General features: G+C 39.5%; 1 protein-coding gene across 2 annotated transcripts in view; it reads right to left on the reverse strand.

Annotated features, from left to right (window-relative positions):
• Nucleotides 1-7,027: 7,027 nt before the first annotated feature.
• Nucleotides 7,028-21,900, reverse strand: part of EDAR (ectodysplasin A receptor) — a 75,568-nt gene continuing 60,695 nt past the window's right edge. Inside the window, exons 6-12 of one of the 2 annotated variants that reach the window (XM_064439756.1) lie at nt 17,011-17,097; nt 15,771-15,896; nt 15,610-15,684; nt 15,242-15,314; nt 14,140-14,299; nt 10,949-11,009; nt 7,028-9,532 (exon numbers count right to left, since the gene is read on the reverse strand). In XM_064439756.1, the coding sequence (XP_064295826.1) occupies nt 9,213-9,532; nt 10,949-11,009; nt 14,140-14,299; nt 15,242-15,314; nt 15,610-15,684; nt 15,771-15,896; nt 17,011-17,097 (902 nt within the window). In that variant the 3' untranslated portion in view covers nt 7,028-9,212. Of the gene's footprint in view, nt 9,533-10,948; nt 11,010-14,139; nt 14,300-15,241; nt 15,315-15,609; nt 15,685-15,770; nt 15,900-17,010; nt 17,098-21,900 lie in introns of both variants that reach the window. The other variant, XM_064439747.1, reaches the window with a different exon arrangement.

Genomic DNA, 21,900 nt, shown 5'->3' on the forward strand with positions numbered 1-21,900 from the left:
CTTGCTCAAACAGCCCCATCCTGTTATCATTCCCCTGAGTGACCTTGGCAGCCTCTGCAGGGAGTCGGTTGTGTTCCCTGCTGCCTTTTGTGGATTTGGTTTGGGAAGGATAGATTTCTGCCAAATTGGCTGCGCTTTGGGCATCTCTTTATATAGTCTTGCCTTCTCAGATGAAATCTAGAATTTCCTGAGGGTTTTCTGCTTTTGCAGCATTGGGGTACAGTAATATGAGTATGGATTTAAACTACTTTATCCTTCTCTCAGAAGACTGTCTACAACAAGAGACATTTGAAAAAGGTAACTGTAACTCCAGCTATTTCCTGTGGTTCCCAATTCCCTAAGGAAACATGGTTTATGTGATCACTGTCTGTCTGCACTCCTGAAAAAGAAAACGCTGTTTTGAATGTGCCACCCACCAGATTTGGCAGCAGGCAAGAGAATATTCATTTCCAACCATTTTTTGGAGAGAATTTGCGGAGGAGAGACCTTATGAATACTTGCACGGAAAAGAAAGATGGACTCAAGCTTTCTGGCAGCAGCCAGCTGATCAGTCAGAACATGTAGCTTCAAACTAGCTATAATCTGCCATGTCTTGCTTGCGTGTAGGTCTCCGGAAACAACTAGCTACCACCGCTGGCATGAGATGAAGAAAGTTTCTGGTAGTCACAACCTGTCACTTCAAAGGGAGGTGAAGAATTGACCCACAATTTTATGTTGCTGGGTTTTGGAACAGCTGTGGGAGTCCTCACTGGGAAAGTCAACAAGAATATTGCACCTACTTATGTTAGGATAGTTTTCATCCCAGAAAAGGCTACCAAACTTGAAGGGAAATACTTTTGTGTTTTTTAACAAACCCATCTATTGTAGAATTGTGATTGCCCTTGCTGTTTATCCAAGGTTTCCTATCGATATGTGGGCAAGATGATGTTTTAGACCCAATCTACGAAGTCTAGATTCGGCAAATCTGTAAGAAAGATCATTCCCTGGACAGGGGACAGTTGTATTTGCAGCTTGGCATATCTAAGTAAAGTAGGCTAACATTACCCAGCCTGCATGGTTGAGCTCTGTTTCTTCGTATTTGTGACTTTCACCAGCTGATAAAAGGTCTGTCTCTCGAAGTGGGATTCCAAAGTTATCTTCCAGTTCTCCTGCACATGACTGGCTTGCAACTTTTTAAATGTTATATAACAGAGTTTAATATATTATGGGGAAAAATTGCTTGTAGCAGATAAATTAACCTGAAAGGTGAAAGTATGCTGAAGGCAACAAGTTTTTGAAGAAGTTTTATTCACGATCAGCATCAATGTCTAAAATATATGATTTAATTTACCAGACCACATTTAAAAGGAGCTGTACGCAGACCTCATAATTCAGAGCTATGACACTGGATCGTTTAATTATATACTGAATTTTTCACCTAAAACTTGTACAACTTCAGGGATTGATGGTCTGATAGAAAGCATTTATCTTCAGGATAGCAGATTTAGATTTAGCCCAGAAAGTCTGAAAATCTGATCTATGAAACAATTTGGTAAACTCCCACTTTCCAAATGGTTAGAGGAACTGCGGTGGCAAAGCAGTGACCCCTTGTGCTCCTCTTAGTGATATAATCTCACGTGTTCTTAAAATTCACAAAAATTATTTTAAAAAGTAATAGTGCTGTGCATTGTTGTGATCCTATGTTTGACATTCCCCTGAGAAACGCTACGATGGGCAAAGGTATCTTTCTATGTTACACCGACAGTTGTAGCGTGCAGTGTCAAAACCACTGCTATCCATTGTCAAAAATAGATGCATTTTGGGCTGATGAAAGCCTTTAATGCCATCTTCTGACCATGGTTAGGAATATTCCTGCTTATTAGACTTTCAGTTTTCACATGGTTTTGAAAGCGTCTTGTATATTTATGACTACCTGATCACTACCGGAAGACATAACTTCAAACAAAACCACTTACTGTTTACTTGCTTGTAGCTACTTTTATTGAGTGAATGGTCCTGAGTCGAAATTTAACAAGACGTAACTCACGAGACATTCTAAAGTCGCACTGAGAGATTACCTGAGAAAAAGAGATCCAAGAAGCTTTTTTTTTTTCCCTCCAAAACCAGTTATCTCTGTGACCATTGCTGGAGGATATTTAGGCTGGTCCCAAGGAATATTTCCCTGAAGAAACCACATCTCTCTGATCACTGCAACTTCATTGTAAGTAACCGCTCCGGTAGGCATACACAAGTAAGGGCTGTAAACTCAGTGGCCAGGATACTGCTAACAACAGTAGCTATGAAAGCTCAGCATATAATAACATTCCTATTAATTAGTTTACTTTAAGGTTATCTTCAGCTCCATAAAATGGTATCCTCGGTGCAGTTAGTTATGGGGAAAAGAAGTAAAAATAACCTATCCAGTTTACAGGGAAAAAAAAAGTATTATATGGTGCAAGAGTTCCAAGGGGAGGATAATATTCCACCCACACACCAACTCTTTGGGAAAGTAATATGCCTTTGAAGAAGATCAGTGATAACTAGTGTTGCCAGACTGGTTTTTGTCCTTCAGAAGAAACAGGATTCTAATATGTGGATTCAAGAGCTATTTATATAACAAATGCAAATAAGCAGAATTTCTCTGTTCCACGGTCCTTCCCAAAATGTAGCAGTTTGATATCCTCCTGGTTTGTCCTCCTCCACACTGAAGTGTGACTATGATTTTTTGATTTTTTTTTTCACAGCAACCTTGCGCACCAATGCCAAATTCCAGAAACAGGTGCCTAACTCTGCTGCCTTCCTGTTTCACTTGTCTTTCTACTAATCTGTCTTTGGTGTTACCTCCTCCTGATTTTTCATTTACCTCTATGTGGTGGACTAAATTGGAAAATCATTGTGTATTCCTGAACTGTCTTGCAATACTAACTTGAATCGTATTACAAGCTTGTTTTTAAAGCAGCCTCTCTCACCAACTGTGAAAAAATAATTTACCTTTTTTTTTTTAAAAAAAAAAAGGTGATGGACAAATGAGATGCCTGTGTGTGACCTGTATAACAGCTAATCACTGGCGTCTTCTGCAGTAGAGGATGCAAAGGTTTCTTATCATTCTTCCATAATATAAGTATTCAGACAGTCTAGTTTCACAGAACACTGGCAAAAAGGAATCAACGCTTTTCTGTCCTTGAAGAGTGGTTGATAGTGATAAATTAATGCTTGAGGTAACAGGTGCTATGCATTATAAATCATATCACAAGAAACAGTCAAAAGAGCTTATTTCGGTGTAGGGGAAATAGAATATATATGCAATATTATGTGTCTAGAACTAGGTATAGACAGACAGTGCATTCTTACCCTGTTTATATTAATACATTTACTGGAATATGTACTAGGAAGCTTATCAATACATAATAAAGGCATGGGCTCTCTTTGCTTTTCATTATTACAGAGGAGTATAGAGGTTGCTTGCAGAAGAATGACTTCTGCATACAGGAATTATTGGTTTACCTCTGAGTCATGATTTTCACCTGCAACAGTAAGGTTTTTTCCCACCTCTTAAATACACCCTCCCTATAATAAAGCAGGACTTCTAAAATGTATGAGGCTTTGGGTTCAATGGGGAGATATTAAAATGGGATGCCTTTTTAGCTCTGGGAATTTCAACATGTTGTCTTCTTGTTCGTGGATAATGGATTAATGATTCTAAATTATAGAATATGGAGGCAGCCAGCTGATGGTGCTTTATGGTGCAAACCAGAGACCCATCCTTTCCAGCCCATCTTACCTCTATCATTTCTTTTTACTAATGTCATCAGACCAGGTCCATCAAATACCAAACACTATATAGAAGGCAGTTCCTGACTGCAACCTAAGATTAGAGAGAGTCTGCAAAGTCCGGCAAGTATCTCTAAGGGAAAACTGGGACGATACTGGCCAGGCTAGGAAACTGGGATTAGGTGGGAAATGTCTTGCAAGGTAATAAGTATTAATCTTGCGTGGGAGGAACTTTCCACAAAGTCACCCAAAAGGCTAGTGGCGGAGTTGGGAATAGGTTTATCTGTAGACACCCAGCTAAGTGCTCCCTCTAGTAGGGCCTGCTGATACAAAACAAAAGAAAAAAGCCCTAATGCTATTTTTACAGTGTCCTCAATGTGGCTTGTAGAAGTCCTTGCAGCAAAACCTTGAGCTGACCAGAGCTTTCTATGAGTCTTTTGAAGTCTTTTGTTTTCAGTAAGCATTTCCAAGGACTTAAATGGTCTTTTCACCTTGAAAGCTGGGTTTTATCAGAGTATAAAGAAGAACAATTATCTTTTAAGGAAAAAAAAAAAAGCACATCAAAAAGGAAATAAAGGGTTTTGTTGATTATTTTCTCCCTGACCTGCTCATTCCCTTAAGGGGTGGGTCTTAAATTTTATTCCAACTCTAATAACTTTCTGTTTGCAGCAAATTCCGCCTGTCTCCTCTAAATCCCATAAACATTCATCTAATTTACATTGTAACTACTTGAGGCCTTGTCCTGTACCTGCCCTTACCAGTGGTCTCCCATTCCCTGCTGTGCTGCAGAGTCTCTGCCTTCTCACTGTGTCTCCGAGCCCTTCCCACCTTGCTTTCTTGAAGCTCCTCTTGCTGCTGGCATGCTCCTTTGCTCTGAAGGAAGGCACAAGTTTTCTTCTGTCCACAGGAAAAGCCTGAGACTGTTTATAGTAATCAAGACAAGGTAAAACAGTAGCCTTTCCACTCTGATGTAAAATGCAGCCTTTTAAAGGAATATAATATTGTAATAATATGTAACTGTGATTTTTTTTTTATTTATTTTTTTTTTTTTATCACTAGGATAAAAACTAGATTGTGTGGCATTTGTTGTAATGAGTAAGACAAGAAACTTCCAGGGATGATCAAAGTGGATCTGTAGCTGTATAAAGACATTTTACAGGTTAGTCAAGTTGAAATCACTCTACCTGAGCACATACGCTAATGTAAGCAACCATTTTTTCCCCCTGTTGAGACTGGTCTTTCAGCATTAGGTTAAAAAGCTCAGACCAAGATAACGAGTGTTTCCTAAAGAAGTGCTGCCAGGAGCTGAAAAAAAAAATCGTTTTCTAAAAGAAAAATATAAATTGGCTTCACACCAAAAGCCAGATGCATATTTTGCTCTGAAGAAGACAGTCTGTAGATGATCAGCTGCTTGCCGGAGAGGTAAAGAGCCACTTGTCAGCAAGGGTAGTCATGTTTTCTTCAGAGTTCGGAGTGTTGAAGTGAGTTTGGTTTAAGACTGTGTGGTAAGAAGTGTGCTTACATTTGAGGTAAAGTCACTGCAACAGGTTAAAATCTTTAACATTCTTACATGAAAATTCAGAACCTTCTCTTTAACTTCCTGTTGCAGATTCCGTGTCGTACTTAGGACGGCAGAATCAATCGTAGCTTTACTCTAACCTTATATGAGCCAAACTTGCTGTAAATACTAAGAACATTATTATACAATGCCAGAGAAATTAACCTTAAGTACACCGTAAGCATTCGTCTGATCCAATAATTCCCCAAAACAGAACACCAATCAACATAATTTATAATATTTTCACATTCATCTTCTTCGACACTTGCTGGCTGTAGCTGTTTCAGAGACGTTACTGAGCTGAAATACAGTCACACACCTGAAGTTCATTGGTTACTTGGTAGGATTCAACTCATCTAACCTCTGACAACTGTAGAATAAATATTTACATCAGAGCTTGTCACTCCAGGTCCTTGTTATAGTCTAGAGACACTATAGCCTATAGTTTGAGGATGCAGCCGTCTTGATCATTTTAGATGTCTGCTTCAGCGCAAGAGGAATCTCACTGCAGACACCTGTGTTTGCAGAGGTACACCCCAGTGTGCTGGAAGCACTGCACATGAATGAACAATTGAAAAAGCAAGAAGGAAAAATTGAAACAAAGGCGACATCCCACAGAAGCTCTCAGGTGGTTTGTTTTTTTATGTTTCTGTGTTTTGTTTCAACCTTTTGCACAATAGAAGGACGTGGGTATTTTATTCCGATCTGAGTTTGTGCTTTGCCAAGTTAAAAGTAAGAAGCCAAAGTTCCTCCTTTGGATGATTGTCCATAAGCACATTGAAGCAGAGAATGCTCAAGCCTTTCAGACAGTGACGCGTTTAGATGCAGCAATGCCTGTTGGAGCGTGCTTCCCGCTGTGTTAACTCCTGCACGTATAGTGCAGGGAGTAAAAAGACGACAGTAAAGTGAATCTCAGAACAGTGGTTCCTCCCAACCATCTGGCAAACTCAAAGCTTTCGTTGCAGTTTCTGGAGCCTTTCTCTCCTTTAATCGTTGATGGAACGGGAACATAGTCATCATGCTGAAACCAACAAATGAATCTGAATAAACAAAATCCCAAACTGTTTTTAAAGTAGGACAGTGTTTCTTCCACTTAGAGAATGTTTGATCTGTACGAAATACTCTGAAAAGTCTTAGCTTAGTCATCAGGGCCTGGGGGAAATGCAACTTGGTGCTCTGTTTTTTTAGAAGCTAGCGGTTCTGCTGCCGGTCTTACCAGTGCAGCCTAAGATCAGATGAACATAATTGTCCCTGTCATGCAGTGAAAGTTTCCAGTTAAGATCTCTGATAACGTCATGTAGTACTGCTAATTTGGGAATGCAAATTGAGAACACGTTAATGAGAGAGTAATGCTACTGTGAGATTACTCGCCCGTCTCATGGTCTGTACCAGCTTTCAGTAAATATGTAATAACTTACAGACAGTTTCTCCAAGGAGTTGCTAGGAGTTTGGCATTTCCAGAGCTCCTACAAGGTGAAACATTGAACCAAAACTATATTGACAAAGGAAGAATGGTTTCTACTTCAAAGTTTCCAAAGTGTGATGCAGAGAAGCAGTATCCCACGGGAGTGCTATGATTCCTTCATGTGTGTTACCTAGACACTCCCATACACAGGAATGTGCCTGCTAGCCCTTGGCTAACTCATTTAATTACAGATTTATAAGGCAATATATGATTTAGTCAAAGAAATGGCTAATATAACTGTGTTTGACCTCTTTCTTTTATTAGCATATTTTATGTTCATACTTTACAATATAATAAGTTATATATACAGCATTAAAAAATTATTAGGAAGAAAGCTTTGGCAAGATCTACAGGAAATTTTTTTCATTCCTGTACATCTTCTGTGAAACAATAAAAATACTGTATACTAAATAAAATAACGTTAAATAGTCTGTGTTCACATTGGCACCATCGATTTCAAGACCCTAACTTTTCATGGCCCAATAAACATAAAAAAGAGGATTCCTGTATCTTCTTTTAAACAAATAAATGGTGTGTACTATTAAATGACACATGAAATATAGAGTCCACTGATAACACTGTAGTTACACACTGGCACAAGAAAAATAGAATCTTCCCTTTTTTTTTTTTTTCTCTTTCCCTTTTTTATTCTAGTAGAAATAGTACTAAACTGCAAATTCAGGGTCTTGAAAATCTTGTTGAAGATTGCTGAGATGTCAACAGACCTAGAAATGTTATTGAAGCCTGCTGAAATCTGTATGAATTTGTCACTGATTTTTTGAGACAACACGAATTTCGCCCCTAAATTAAACATCAATTAGCTAGCTTGCTTCTTCATTAAAAGTCAAAATTCTCATCAAATTTAGTATATGCAAATTAATGAAGAGTGTGTTACGATATGAAGGAAATGGTGGAAGAAGAACGAGAAGGATAGGGTTTATGTTGCAGTAGGCACTTCCTCTGCTATACAAACCAAGTGCTGAAAAGATACTAAATATAGATCTTAAAGGGGGATAATAATTGTTCTGCACAATTATGACGCTATCATAGATAAGATATAGTTACTAACTGGTGGAATACTTGTTAACTTCAGGGTAATAGTTAATACTTTTTATAGCATTTTGTTCAGTCATGCATTTTCGAATTTAAAAAGTATTGCTTTGTAACTGACACGTCATCTTGATTTAGTGGTTGCACTTATTGAAATCTGTCATCGCTCATTTTAGCTATAAATTAATAAAATATGTTTGGTAACAGCTACTGATTTGTGGTCTGAACAAGTTTTAGGGAACTTTTAATCATGAAAATCAGAGATTAGTTAAAAGGAGAAAAATAAGGTTGATTTTTGTTGTACGTAACCTCACAATAATGCTTTACCTTCCACACCTTCACCAACAGATTCTGTGCTCATGGCATACGTTTACAAGAGTATAGCATTTAAAAACCACTTTTTCCTCTGAATTTCAAGTGTCTCTAAAGAAATTTACTCTTTTTGCTCTTAGTTTCAAGTATGCACCACTGTTGTCTGAAATGCCTCTGCTTAGAATATAATTTGATATATAGATGTCACTACTGGAAAAAATAAATTTTTCATGGTAGTGGACAAGCTCTTTTCGTTGCTTCTTACTTTGGAACAGCTTAAAGAAGAGAAGAACTTGTTGCTCTCAACTTACAAGGAGTGACTGCCAGCTTTTACTGCCCACCTGCTCACCAGCTTTTCCTCAGCAAGTCAGCAACTTGAATTTACAATTTCTGAAATGTCAGTATGGAGCAAGAGTGCGTTTATGTACATTATGTACAGCGTTCTGAAACACTTCGACCTGTAAATTATGTTGACTCTTTTTTCATATAGTATAGTTAGTTAATCTGAGGACTGTATATACACCTGTGCACATACTTCTAGATTCAACAAACCCGTAGTAAGTATAGAAAATGAAACTGGGTACATATTAAATGTGTTAGAGACGATAGAAATGTACGTGCCTTGTGTATTAATTGGTGCTGTGGCTGTGGTACGGCTTTTGACTGTAACTATCAAACTGTTGAACGAAGCCCTAAGAGACAGGAATAGTTTCAGAGGGCAACTCAATGGTTTTCTTGAAGGCCAGGCAGGAAGGGTATCAGCAGGGTTATCTGCACATATACACAGACTGCAAACGGGACGTTTGTGTGTCCACTTATTATTGGTAACTGTTCAACATGATCATTTTCTTTAATGACATGTTTCATACCAAGCTTTTGGGGAGATTTCTGCTCTTATTTTGGTAAATGTGTAACTTCAATTTTTTGGAAGTCAAAGAGAATAGCTCCCTGTTGGTCACTGGGAGCGATTATGTAGGAGATATATCAATGGTCTTTTGTCCAAAGTCTTTGACATGGTGCTCGCTGGAATCACGGTTCTCGCAGGTGATGTGGAAGCGCAGGTCCCAGGCAGGCACGTCAGGATGTCCCTGCTGGTTCGGGAGCAGGCATTGCTTGTGCCCACTCCAGAATATCTGCACACAAGGATTCAACAGCATCCAGCCGCTCGATTTGCACCAGTTTGGTTAGCAGTTCTGGGATGCTGTAACCTGCTGTGCTGATGCGATCAAATAGCTGCATGCCATCTGTCATACCACCTATCTCATCTCTTTTCAGTCCAAAGCTCTCGGCAAGGTGGCGCCACGTTTTCACTATGGCTTTTTCTGTGTTGTAGGTCGAGCTGAGCATTCGGCTGGTCTTCTCCAGGCAATCAAATGGCAGCTCCGTAGGGCTCAGACCTGCAAAGTGAGGTGTTTATTGTCACATGGCTCTGTGCACATCTCAACTAGTCAAGGCATTTTTTAAAGTACTACAGTACGTGCTGTTAGCAAGAAGTACAGCTAAAATCTTTTAAGCGATGGTCCGTGACTAGCTCCAAAGTTATTACTGTATATTACCAAATTAATTCTTCTTAGTGACGGTAGGATACAATAACTAGGGTAAAAAGTTGTCTGGGAAAGAAGTATTAGATGGGCTGTATGAATTCCCATGGCACTGCCCCTTCCTTCAACAATTTACTAGCCGTTAGAAAAAGTATATTGCAACCATATTGCTAGTGAGCAGCTCCATCAGTACACCTCTGCACGTCAGGCGCAGTGTTTGAGCTCAAGAGACAGCACTGACCCTTCCCTGAGTCTGCCACCAGTAGCTGCTGTAACATCTCTGTAACTGAAAGTTGCCCTTGTAGGAACGTGAGGAGTGAGGTGAAGCAAAGATGACAGATACTTGCAAGCATAAAAGTCCCTGCAAGTGCTTGACTGTCATTACTATCACTGAATCCCTAGAGAGGATTTAACATTCATCCTGTGGGGAGAAAGCTATTTTTTCCTGGACATTTTTTCTATGTATTCGTGGTCACAGAATAGAGCAGAGAATCAGCTACAGCATTTCTCCAAAACCAGTCTTTTGCTTCTGTAGTTTTCCTGCTTCACACTTAACAGCAGTAATTTGGTGGGAGACAGAGCTCCCCGAACCACAGAAAACTCAAAAAGCACACACGCACACATGCACACAAAGAACGTGTGTGGAGTAAATGCAGTCTTGTCTTCTGCCCTGCAGGGAAATTAATTCACGTCTCTTCTGCCAAAACAGTCCAGGTAGTCAAGTGGTAAAGAGGGTTGAAAGATTTAAAACACTGACTTCCTTGGAAACTCCACTTTTTATCATGAGAAGTGGGAGAGCATTTAGAGAAGCAGAGTAGTTCAAGGCTCGTATCTGAAATACAATCTTGACCCTCCCCAAATCACACTTTTGTACTTGGAACTAATTTCTATCTTTTATCCATGGGACTAAACAAATAAATCAAACAGGTTTCCTCCAGATGGGGAATGCGAGAGTGCTTTTCCGCAACTCAGTCTGTGTGCGTGTACCAACAGGACCCAACACTACCCTCCGGGGTCTCCATAGGCAGGAAGGCCGTGCACACGCCTGGAGAGAAGCCGTGGCGTGCTCCTGCCCAAGCCCAGCCTAGGCAGGTCTGGGGTCAGGGCACCAAGGTGCTTCCTGGCAAGTGAGCACAAATCTGCCTACGGAGTCTCTTTTCTGATCGGAACTTTCTCCTTCCCATAGGAAGGCAGAGGCTTTTCTTATTTTATAGCAAATGCTTGTGATCTCATTTTGTGCTGTCAGTACAGGTGCAAGTTTTGTACACTCACCTTCTGCAACGTCGCATACGTTAGCATATACATCGAGGATCTTTTTCCTTCGACTTTGAATCTAAATGAGAAGATTTTTATTTCATTAATTTTTCAGTCATGGGAGTAAACAATTAACAGAGAGCAGTAGAAAACCCAGGGGAGATCCTCATTTCATGGCCCTACAGGTTATCACATAATGTCCTCAAGGGCCCCTTTTGAAGACTCAAGGAAAAGGACACAGCAATTATTCTGGGAAGCATAAACCTCTTTCTGATTTCACTTTCCACTGCCAGAGATCTTTCTTTCCATCTTCTAGTCTTCTTTTAGAACAATTACTTTTCTGCCTCAAGTGTTTGTATATTTTATTTCTCTTTCAGACTGAAGCAAACTCCCGACAATGAAGAAAAATTCAATACCACGCATGAGGGCAATTAATGTAGGGATGTCCAGGTAAACCAGGACAGGACTGGCCACAGGCAATTAAATTCAGATTGAAATTGCTTTCTTCCAGTAATCTAAGAGGACTGTAGGGGAGGGCATCTTCCTTTCTGTCATTTGATGTAGAACGTCTTAGTGCATTTCTAATTATATGTATTTTCTTCCATGATATATTGCCTGGTTGAATCTGAAACATTTTACAGATAGTTTTAAAAAAAAAAAATCAGTGAAGCTATGGACAGGGAAAATCTAAGGTTCAGGGCGCTCCAGTCATTTTTGACAAGAAAGAAACTCGACTGAAAACCTGACATTTTCCAAGCTGAAAAATGACATTTTGATATAGTTTCATTTAGCAAAAATATTCTCAAGGTTTGGCTTTGCATCCAATGTGAAGTGAAAACAAATGTCAAAATGTCATGAGTTCTCAGGGACTGGCATTGTCATCCCTCTGCCAGCTCTCGTTAGGGCTGAGCTTTCTGAAAGGCTGTCTTTTTGATAGGACTTTAGCATTATCTCCTCAAATTTGCCACTTTCTACTGCAAACCAGGCTAGGAAAAAAGCTCTGCTTTCACTATTTTGTTCTGTAGAAAGATTTTCCTCATTTTATCTGGGCTCTAAAGGGCAAGGTGCATCAATGGCTTCGATTAATAGACTTGCAGCTGGAGACCACAAAGTGGCTGGTCCACCTGAACAAAGCCTGTCTCACAGGCGCAGACAATGTGCAAGTGTGCTGTGTCGCAGGGCAATGCAATGCAGACGCTGATCGTTGTTCACATATTCTTGGTATAATTTACGTGAGCTTAATCACTTGTGTGCTATTGTAGGCTTGGAATAGCGGTTTCTGAACTTTATAAGCAGGAAATTTTCTTTTAATAGGATTTATTAAAACTTTTCCTAGTCAAACTATTGGATCTTATTTTCATTCTCCTCTCATTTTTAGGGCAAGGATGGAGGTTAAATAATTCCATGGCCATTAAGAATTATGCAGGATGCTCTTTTTACCAGAGCCAGAAGGTGGAGGATTTCTAAAGCTATAATGAAAGCAAACAGGTAAAGTTGAGCCAGAGGATCCTCCATGTGGTAGCTCATTACATAGTTGCAAACATGCAACATGGATTTTGTTTTAACTAGGAGGGAGCAGACTTGGATAAGAGAGGCATTCATCTTTCTTTACCCTCATCCAACAGCTACTTAATACTCTTTTCTGTATTAGAAATGTTACTTCACCCCCAGCCTGAAGCAAAATCATTCTTTTCTAACTTCTGGCAACTGGCTTAATTGTGAAATCATAGGTATGGAGCTGAGGATCTTGAGGCAGCCTGCACTTTCATTGAAAACTTTGTCTTCAGCCTTGTCAGCAGGCTTCAGTCCCTGAGGAATATGTTAGAATGGAAGGCCTGGAAGAAATAGTTCATGCTTCAGATGTGTTTACGAGCTATCTATCTAAATCACTCTGGAAAATATATCTATTATATATGGTCTTTAGAAGGTAAGCCACTTCTTATTAAAAGTTCTGATTTTATGCATACCCAACTTGTATTATCTAATTCCAAGCCAGTGCATACAGAAGCATGTTAAATTTGGATATTTAGCGAGACCTCAGAAAACTGGACTTTGAAATAGGAGCATTGGAGTAGTAAGTTATTTTCAGATGGTCATAAGTGTCTATGACTAGAAAAACATTCCTCTGTGTTGAGACTGTGTGTCTGGTCTCAGCTATTTTAGAAAGTTTGATCTCAACCATCCCAACAATTTAAAACACAGAAAGATGCCGTTTCAAACCTTTTTATTCTTAAAAGCTATATGATGCTTTTTATTAATGATGTGATTTTGTCCCAGGTATTGCCACTTTAAAATTATTTTTTAAATACTAAATCCATAAAAAATATCTGAATAGACACTTTCTTTTTAAGCATAGTTTCCTGTTAATATAAAATAAAAAGTTAAGTGGGTGAGGTGTGGCCTTAACTATGCCTTGAAATATTCCAAGTGAGATAAAACGGCCTGAGCAGTACACGCTCAGCAGGAAGAAGCGATGGCCTTCCACAGCAAAACAATGGATTTACAGTGTCCTTCAGAGCACAGGAGTGACCTTCAGAGCATGTGCATGTTCTTCCAAAATTATACAAGAAAACCAAGCATAACACAGGATATTATTGAAAAGTCTATGGCATGGAAATACCGATGCTACTGGGTCAAGGCTCTCAGATGCTATGCTGCCTCATGAAGCCAGCCTTGCTGTTGCATTATTTTTCTGTCTTGGATTTTCTGTGGTAAATGTAGCACCAGGGTTAGTTATATTAGCATTAGCTATATTGGGGACCTGCTGTTATTTGGCTTTATCCTCTTTTTCTGGACTAGAAAATATAATACTCAAAAAAGCAGAGTTATTACTCTTATAGGAAGTTTGGTTTTCAGCCCAAACAACCCAAACTATTCTATAATTCTATGATTCTATTAGACAGATAGACAGACAGATAGACAGATAGACAGATAGACAGACAGACAGACAGATAGATAGATAGATAGATAGATAGATAGATAGATAGATAGATAGATAGATAGATAGATAGATAGATAGATAGATAGATATAGACACACCAGTATGCAAGGAAGATTCTATAACAAATTTGTTTGGAGAAGCTCTTGTAAATTAGTCTGGTCTGCACTATAATGCATTTTTTTTGGGTGATAGTTTGTATATTGTCTTCTTAAAAAAAAAAAACACAGAGAAAAATTCTCTCAGTTTTTAAATCTCAAAATAGCCTTACCCCAGTAGATTTATTGCTTGTAGAAGATTTATCTCTGGCCAAATGCACTAAAGATAACAGGCATCTCTCTGGAGTCCCCTGTTTGTCAACTGCAGCTTCTTCATCACTATCCATACTACGACTTAAAAGTCGTTCATTCTCAGAAGATGCATCATTTTCACTGTAAAATGAAGGACATGGTTATCTCAGTGGAGTCTCTCAGGGGTTGACTCCAATCATCTCCTTTTTGCTCTCCTAGAGTAACGGAATAAAAGTGTTTTCCATTTTTAACAATGCCTTTCCTCCGAAATCCTGTGAATGTACCTGCATTCACCTGCCCAGGGTGTACGTACAAAGCCACCAAGTTACGCAGTCACACGTATCTTGCAAGAATGATTTTATAGAAGAATTTTCCACTGAGGACACTGTTTAGCCCACCTTAATCGTGTTACCCAGCCGGGTTTGGCTGCCGGGCAGACGCAAGGTGAGGAATCTGTCACACCACGCCGCCCAGATAACACTACAGACAAGGAGTTTCCTTAAGACCCGGAGCAGCTATTTTTTGCTCCTCCTACCTGAAAGTGAATGGGAACCTTACTAAGGGCATATATGCAAGAGCAGCACTCAGGTCCCAGAAATGGACCTCTCAGAAGAGGAGATGGAGCCCCAAAAGCTGATGAACTGGTCACCGAGGACACAGGTTTCTTTTTGGTAACGTCTGCCATCCTCTCTTAGAAACCGGAGGAGAAAAAGCCTACTAAGGCGTCTAGTCTTTTCCCTGCTGCAGCAAAGTACCAGCATACCCATCTACCTCCCTGTTCCTGCTGTAAAAGGTTGAAAGCACAGGGACAGCACAGCTATCTGAGTGGGCTGTGACCCAGATCATGTAGTGCTCAAGGTGAGGTTTTAAGATAAGGTGGCCGTGGTCACCACAGCTCTGCCAGAAACTCTAGCAGGTGCGACTTTCCCATTGACATGTTATTCCTTGGTCCGAGAAACTTGAAAATCTTGGTGCTAATTACTTCTATTTTGTTCTTCATATATTCCTTTGTACCAGGATTAACAGTGACTATGTCCCTCCCCCATATCAGTCAACCTGGAAGTATGTTTATCTTTTACTCACCTTTTAACAGCCTTAGCTGGAGTTGCTGTAAGTTTTTCAAACTCTTCCTTCTCAGAGAATATCACAACATTATCTGTAGAACAATAATTAGGGAAATATAAATTGGCAATGAGTTTCCAAACTGGTGTTTTGTCTCAGGAGCCGGTTCTGCTGGCAACCTTACTGCAAACATAATTCTCTCTGCTACGTTTTAATTGCTATCGGAGGATTAAGTGACATTCTGGAAAACTATTATACACAATTCATTAGTAAACTGACGTGGATCTTATACAATTCAAAGGAGACACTGTAATTAAGGAAAATGCATTAAAAGTATTTAAGCCCCATGTTGTCTTGGACAGAAAATGCAAAACTAAAGCAACTTATACCTTGCACTTCTTTCTTCTCTTCTTGTGTGTTAGCCTGAGCTTCGACATTTTTTACTGAGTGGCTCTTGCAACAGGCTAGAATATAAAAATATGACACCAATTATTTAGAAGCTATCTAAAAATAGCATTTGCAGCTAAAAATTCATGTGCTGAACAATTACCTTGAGCAGAAGGTTTTGTTTTCACAATGTAAAACATGATGATCAGGACAATGGCAATAGCCATTATGAAGATGGTAGACATTGCAATTATAAGAGCTGTAGCCAGATGTCCCTGTCCTGAAAGATCTGCTGGAATAAACAAAAAAATTTTTTCATAAGGAGTAACTCAGGATCAGAGAATAGTTGACAGTTCACAGTGTGCTCTACATTTACATTTTGCATACTCATTTAGCTGATCTGAGTCTTGGTTTCTTGTTAAGCACTGAAAAACTTAGTGTTATATCTCAAAGGCAAACTTATTAACAGTTTTTCAGAATCGTGACATTTCTGCTGCAGTAACCGGTTAAGAGTATTCATAAAAGTATTTGATGACATGATCCATCAGATACAAAGGTGTAGGAAATTATATTATCTGCTAATAATATAGGAAGCTATATGTAAGCAAGAGTAGGAACTTTCCCAACACTGTGTGCTGTGAAACAGCATTGAAGAGAAAAAAAACAAAGAACCAAACCAAAAAATAACTGGGATGAGAGCTAAAATGACTGTTGATAACTATGGCTACCTCAAAAGCTTTGCACTAAGAAGGAGAACACAATGTATCTCTAACTGAGACTTAAAACGCATCATGGCTAGAAGGTGAATTTAAAGTAACGTCTGTGAAAAGGTATTCAGAAGCAGAATTTGGATGCAAAAGACTACAACTGAGAAGCCACCAAACGATGCAGACAATGACAGATATGCTAAAATGCATGGAAGCTTTAATTTTTCTGAAAACATGGTCCTCATGATCATGTTTCCAGACAATACCAGGAAGATCAGCATTGTCAGTACCCTATTAACGGCATCTTTCCTGTTGTGTCTTCTCAGGCTCACAAATCTTTCAAACCAAATAATCATGCTGGAAAACTATTTATGTTAGCTCACTAAAAGACTGGCCATATTTGTGCATTAAATTATTTTCACCAGTCTAAGCTAAGCTTTGCTGAGGCATAGTGCCATTTCTGTCTGGCTACAAATAATGAGCTAAATTTATTGCTGGTATTACTGACTACAGCTCAAATCCATTTTAAGGCCATCTGACTAAAAACTAATTCTGAATTATTTTTAATAGCGGTTTCAGAAATCTGGAAATAGTGGCAATGAAATCCACAGTTGATATTTTCAGTTTGGTTGCACTTTGTTGGTGATATTTTCAAAACAAACAGCCTCTAAGTTAAATGTGAGAATGCATTCTTACCTTTGTGAGCATGCTGGTAAGGCGAGAAAGTGCTTGTGCCAGAGGTACTTGGGAAAATGGCTGAAATGCCAGAGGTAGCCCCCGCACCTGCAATCAAAAAAGAAATGCCATGAACTTCCACAGTTACTTTGTCCAGTCATAGCTTGGCCCAAGTAAACGGAGCCTTTACTTAGCTTGATTGCATTTCTATCACGTTGAAAGTTGTGTTACAGAATACGTTTTTGCACAGCCTCTAGAGAAAGGGGAAGAAGTGAAAGCTCCTGCATGGTTATGAACTTAGAAGAAACTCAAGCACCTTTGGACACACACACAGAGGGCCAACTGTTATATACAGATTCCCGTATTACAAATCTGTCCTGGTTAGCAGTAAGTTTTCCAGGGCCCAGTTGAAGACTCAAACTGTTTACAACCCCCGCTCCATTATCTGCAACTGCAGACCCCAAGTCCCACTTGGTAGATTCATCAGATTAACGCTTCTCACAAGCATCCTTCACTAGCAGGATCATTGTGAAACTCTGATGGTATGCCACCCTCATGACACCACAGGAAAACCTAGGAAAGGTGACAAATATTAGTGTTGAATGCCTTTCTGTTCCATGGAGCTGTATAAAAGGGAGTATCAGAATTTCCTGCAATCTAGCTGGGCAGTACATTTCATATGATTCTCCCTGTCAGTCCAAATCTATATTCTGAGGGGAGGGAAATCCACAAAAAACAGTGAAATGAAGAACTTAAAGGAACACTTCACGGTGTCAGAGGTGTGACATTGTCCAATATCAGTTTCCATGTCTAAATTCTACAGTTAAGTTTAAAAGTTAATGTTAATCTTTCAGATGGTGTCATACACAAAGTTTTCAAAGCAGGAAACCAAGTCATAAGTTTACATATTTTGACAATACCCCACAATACTGAATATTACTGGGAATAAGGCAGTTGATCGGAATGCTTTCATACTGGATGGTGTTGGCATAGCATTCCAAAACGGAAAAAAAAATATTAGGGTTGGGAGAAAGAATTCTCTTCATTCACAAACAATCTTTAATATCATCAGTATGCAGGTTATGCAAACAACTACCATCAACAGACACTGAAAAACATCTTCTGCCTTGGAGGGGGTATGAAATCCCTCCTGCTTTGTATTAGCTGTCTATGGAAAAAGTCCAGTGATAATTAAATTCAGCAGACCTAAAGGCAAAAGGCTGTCCCAGGCACCCGGTAAGGTGCACACAGCACACGGCTCCACAAGCTAGTTGGGCAACTAGAGCAGCTGAGAACTAATCGTGCCATTCTTTTGACCTAGTAAATATTATGAGAAACCAAACCCACCAGGTAAACTTGACAGGAAATTAAGCAGCCTGGAATGGTCTGAGAAATGTTCCATGGTTAAGAACAAAGCAATATAGATGTTAGTCAAATTACGAGAAATGCTTTCTGAAAAGAAAAAAAGTATGACCTAACATAAAATGCCGCTGCATGTAGTGAATGAGAAATGTACACTCTTAAAGTGGCCACAAAGTATGAGTTGCAGATGTCTTCAAAGGAAATTTTCTTTCACAATGGTAAAACTTCTTTTAAACCTCATTTGTTGGAAGGAAATGGATTCATTTATTAAAATTGGTTTTTTTTTCCAAACCGAAGAAGCGTTTTCATAAAGTTTTAAATATACTAATTTGTTAATTCAGATGCTTTTCATATTATGTAAATGAAAGGCAGATTATGCAAATCTTGCCTCTGGTCCCTTCTCTCTGCCAGACTTCCTTCTAAGAAGAATTAGTTATGAGCTCCAGAAACTTCAGTGTAGCAGTAGAGCATCTAGATATCAGTAGATGAAGGTGTCACCTTCACGTAGTGGACATTAAAGACCCATAATTTGTTAAATTTTCAGCAGTTTTTCATGAAACTGAAGTTGAATCACCCTTGGTCTCAACCTTTATATTTACTCATCATGGCTAGACAATGGAGGAAATCTAGTACATGGCCGGCGTTGTAGCCCAACACTTTCCTTCATGTCCAGCTTACGCCTGTTCTTGCAGTCCCCCTGGCAAATCCAATTATAGACAATTGCAATTCCGTGCAGTTCTTGCAAGCTGCAACAAGTCAACAATAGCTTTTCTTACACTGCCTTTCAGTTAACGCAGGCAAGCTGTGCTGCTTTGTCTGCGTGCAGTTTGTCTAACAAGCTTCGGCCCGTCTCCTCCATAAGCGAGTTTTATCAAACTCTCCTCTCCCTCTTTTCCTTCATCTGAAATATGAAGTCATCAAAGTATTTCTGCCTAATCAATCTTTCAGTCGCTTGGTATTGTTAACCTCGTGTTTTTCACCTGCCTGTGAAAGGAAGCAGAGCCTTCCAAGGTGGGAAGCCACGCTGCAGCATGTAGCACAGGAACGGTAAGGAGGAAAGTCATCCATTCTTCACTCAGCATCACCGTCACGCTTCAGCCAGCTCTACCCCACATCAGGATATGGCGTGTTGCCCAAGCTGTGCACGCACGCACTCGCACTCGCCTCTCCCGCGCACAAGAGTGAGCACTTTCAGCTCCAGAGCCTGCGTGGGGAATTTTCTTTGAGTTGCACGGGAATGGGGCCGCTTTCGCTGTTCTGTAGTGCCTGTTGCAGCAAAATCAAGGCTGGTGCTAGAACATGATGGCCTTTTACACATGCCTAGGTGGGAGTTAGTCGTTATGCATATTTTAAACCTATTATCAAATTTAATAATTTGGCATATTCATTATGAGCCAAGATTTTTCTTTAGATGTGGCTTAGAAGAAAGTGCCAATTTGTGCACCTGCACTTCGAGAGGAACCAAAGATGCCAGCTTCTGCAGGAGTCGAGTTCGTTTCAGTTTTTGTGTGAGCAAAAAGAAACAGAACTCGTAGCTGCTGCTTTCTCCCAGTCCAGCGGTACACCATGACTGCGACGCCCCTGGTTCCTGTGCGCATCCAGTTTTGCATCCCGATCACATTATTAATTCTGATTCCAATACAGATAAGACTTACATAATCTGTAAAGATGTAGTTACAGTTCAGGCAGAGACGTTCCAAGGTGCTACAGCAAAACATATGGAAACAACCCTATTTTAAGCACAAAAAAAGACTGATGGCTGTAATATAGCTGTGCAAAAGAGTGGTTTATATTCCTAGGCACCTGCAAGTAATATTGTAGGAATGTGATCAAGGCATTAGGAAAGAAGTTTATCACCGATGTTTGGTCAGCTTTTGCTTTATAAAGGTTTTTATTCAAAAACTGTAATTTAGTTATAACTTTCTTGGAGTCTAAATACAGTTTCATCTGAAAAATATACTTATTGTTTAGGAGAACAATTGAACTTGTATTCACATTTGAATGTTTGGGGTTTTTTAGCTCAAAAGATAGCTTTAACTTAAATTACCGTTCAGCCAGCCTTTTGTCCCCATAGTGAACAAATGATGGGCAACAAAATAATTTTCATGTGTTCCAAAGAACCTTTCTGCTTTATGTAACGGGGCTGTTACAGTTGTTCTTCTGTCTCAAGACAGATTTACAATAAGAAGTGACGAACGCAGCTACCAGATTTGTGAGAGGAGGAGGGCACAGGGAGGGGAGGTTTTACCAACATGCCCCCTTGCAAGTGTTTGTGAGTGAACAAAATCTGGTGCAGTAGGAGACCATATGTGCTCCTGACATATGTTGCTGTGGGTGTCAGCTTACTGGGCCATGCAGGGGACTGCTGCTCATAGCTAGCAACAGCTTTTTTTGAAGTTTATCTAGTACTTAATGCCATATTATAAAAATACCCGAAGCGTGTATACAACAGACTGTCAGAGTGATCCTGAAATAAGAAGTGTTTTAAAAATGTCTTTGTGTATATATGTATCTATTTCTTGCCACTGAGTGCAGCTTGCTTTCTCCTGATGTGCCCCCCCTTCTCACAGCCGTGGTCCATTTATGAATGGCAATGCATACTCGTTACTGCCAGCCGAGCTGCGAGTGCCATCACTGAGGCTCCTTGACAGGAGAGAAGTAAGATAAAGCACACACGCAAATAAATAACTAGCAGCCTGGAATAGGAGATGAAAAATAAATTTTCCTGAGTTGAAACTCAATAAAAGTAGACAGTTTATGGCTGACAAAGTAATCAAAAACTGGATTATAACTAAACCTAGTCATAAATAAAGACCTGGATATTTAGAAAGCAGAGGTCAGAATATTCAAATTAATGTAAGTCTGTATTCAGGTACTTACATTAAAAATTTGGTTTCAAACTTAAGGAAACAACACTTCATATGGAAACCCTGGGCACTTGCAAAGTCACGGAAGCTGAAGCAGCAGGCAAAGCCAAGCCACCCTCTAAGGCGTCTTCATATGACTTCAGTAATCAAACATTAACCAACTCTGAAAATATTGCAAATCGCTAGTAACAGAGCATATTCTAGACAATGGAGGACTGCCTGACTGCTCTTTATTTTACTGTCTTTTATTTTCAGGGGACAACCAGAGTACTATAAGGCAAGTTACTCTAACATTTCCTGGAGCCACAGGTAGATACTTCAGTTACTTTAGGTAGTTATTGAACCAGGAAAAACATGAAGTAAATTAATTCCTGAGACTGAACTTTCTAAAAATGGTGATAGCAAAGGTCCCCCAGACTTCTGTGTTCAATCTGGTCATTCTCAATGTAAGTAACCACTACTCTTCAGACACATAAAAGGAAACATTTTATGCTGTTGTGTTTTCTGTAATGTCTTTAACGGTTCTATTTCTCTCTCTTTTTATTTGGCCAAGGCAGGGAAATGGAGATGATTATAGGATGCATGGCCTTAGTCTGACAATTTATTTGCATCTGTTGTAGTTTTGTTTGGGATGCACCAGGAGCCGCAATCATTGCACAGTACTGGAAGGTCGTAGGCACAC

This window comes from Phalacrocorax carbo, chromosome 1, assembly GCF_963921805.1.
Source record: "Phalacrocorax carbo chromosome 1, bPhaCar2.1, whole genome shotgun sequence".
In the NCBI taxonomy this organism is placed as follows: Eukaryota; Metazoa; Chordata; class Aves; order Suliformes; family Phalacrocoracidae; genus Phalacrocorax; species Phalacrocorax carbo.